This window comes from Thalassophryne amazonica, chromosome 14 (assembly GCF_902500255.1).
Source record: "Thalassophryne amazonica chromosome 14, fThaAma1.1, whole genome shotgun sequence".
Lineage (NCBI taxonomy): Eukaryota > Metazoa > Chordata > Actinopteri > Batrachoidiformes > Batrachoididae > Thalassophryne > Thalassophryne amazonica.
The window spans coordinates 94,260,699-94,261,767 of record NC_047116.1 but is presented as its reverse complement, the minus strand read 5'-3'; the positions used below and the strand labels follow the sequence as shown (position 1 = coordinate 94,261,767).

The 1,069-nt window shown below is 39.5% G+C and overlaps 1 protein-coding gene across 2 annotated transcripts in view; it reads left to right on the top strand.

The window, feature by feature from the left end:
* Positions 1–1,069, top strand: part of cnot9 (CCR4-NOT transcription complex subunit 9) — a 15,852-nt gene continuing 14,783 nt past the window's right edge. For both annotated transcript variants that reach the window (XM_034186892.1, XM_034186891.1), the window contains exon 1: positions 1–319. In XM_034186892.1, the coding sequence (XP_034042783.1) occupies positions 302–319 (18 nt within the window). In that variant the 5' untranslated portion in view covers positions 1–301. The remainder of the gene's footprint in view (positions 320–1,069) is intronic.

Genomic DNA, 1,069 nt, shown 5'->3' with positions numbered 1-1,069 from the left:
GTGATATTTTCTTCTTTGGCTTGCCTCCTCCATTGCTTTGCTAAGCGTTGTCGCAGGTTTATTTTCTCTAAGACAAAGTATTTTAGTTTTGAGTTTTTAAGTACATTATCAGTTATCCCGAGCAGGAATATTGTGTTATATGGTTTAGTTTTTCAGAGTGAGGTCTTGAAGTCAACACAGAGGCGTTAAGAGGTTTCGTCGCTAGCTTGAGCTAGCCGCCGATGCTAGTTAACTGTTAGTTTGATGCCGTCTAACTAATATACAGAAGGTGCTGAAAAATACCAGAGCGTCGTAACGAAGGATGCTGGCTACGGGAGCAGTGAGTAATTGTTTTTTTTTTTTGTTTGTTTGTTTCTTCTTCTTCAGTGAGCTAATTTGTATGCTTTAAAATGCATTGAATAAACAAATGGATCAATGAGTCCACCCCCACCATAACTTAAAATCGATACATGTTATCAGCTTGTAACTCATCAAATTAAAGGGCTATATAATGAGTTTAAACTGGTTAAACGTTGGTTAACTTTTTTTGCACCACGTATCCAGAAAGCAACTTTATTTTGGCCGTGAAATAGACCTGCTGAACATGTTGCAGAGAATGATATTCTCATCACATGTATGATGGAAATTATAAGCAAGTGTGGTCGTGAAAGTTACATGTAGCTTTTGTATTCAAAGCCCAGGTCTGACAGCCACCTCTGCCTGTAATAAAAGGGATTGCTGTCTAGGGTTGCAGTGTTACAGTTTTCATTCATTATTCAGTGTATAGAACATCAAAATGTAATTTAATAAAATGCATAATGAGCATTATCAAAGTAATGGCAACTATAATATATGAGGTGGATGAAAGGGTTTCCTGTAGGGGTGGTGGCCACACAGTTAAGTGCACCTGTTTCTTCCCGGTTCAAACTCCACCCCTGCCCATTTGCCATGTAATATGGAGTTGTGTCAGGTAGAGCATCTGGCATAAAACTTGTGCCAAATCGGCGTACAGATCTATCTCCGATGTGCTGTGGTGACCCCAAGTGGAAAACAAGGGAGCAACTGGAGGGACTTGCTATGAAAGGAGTAT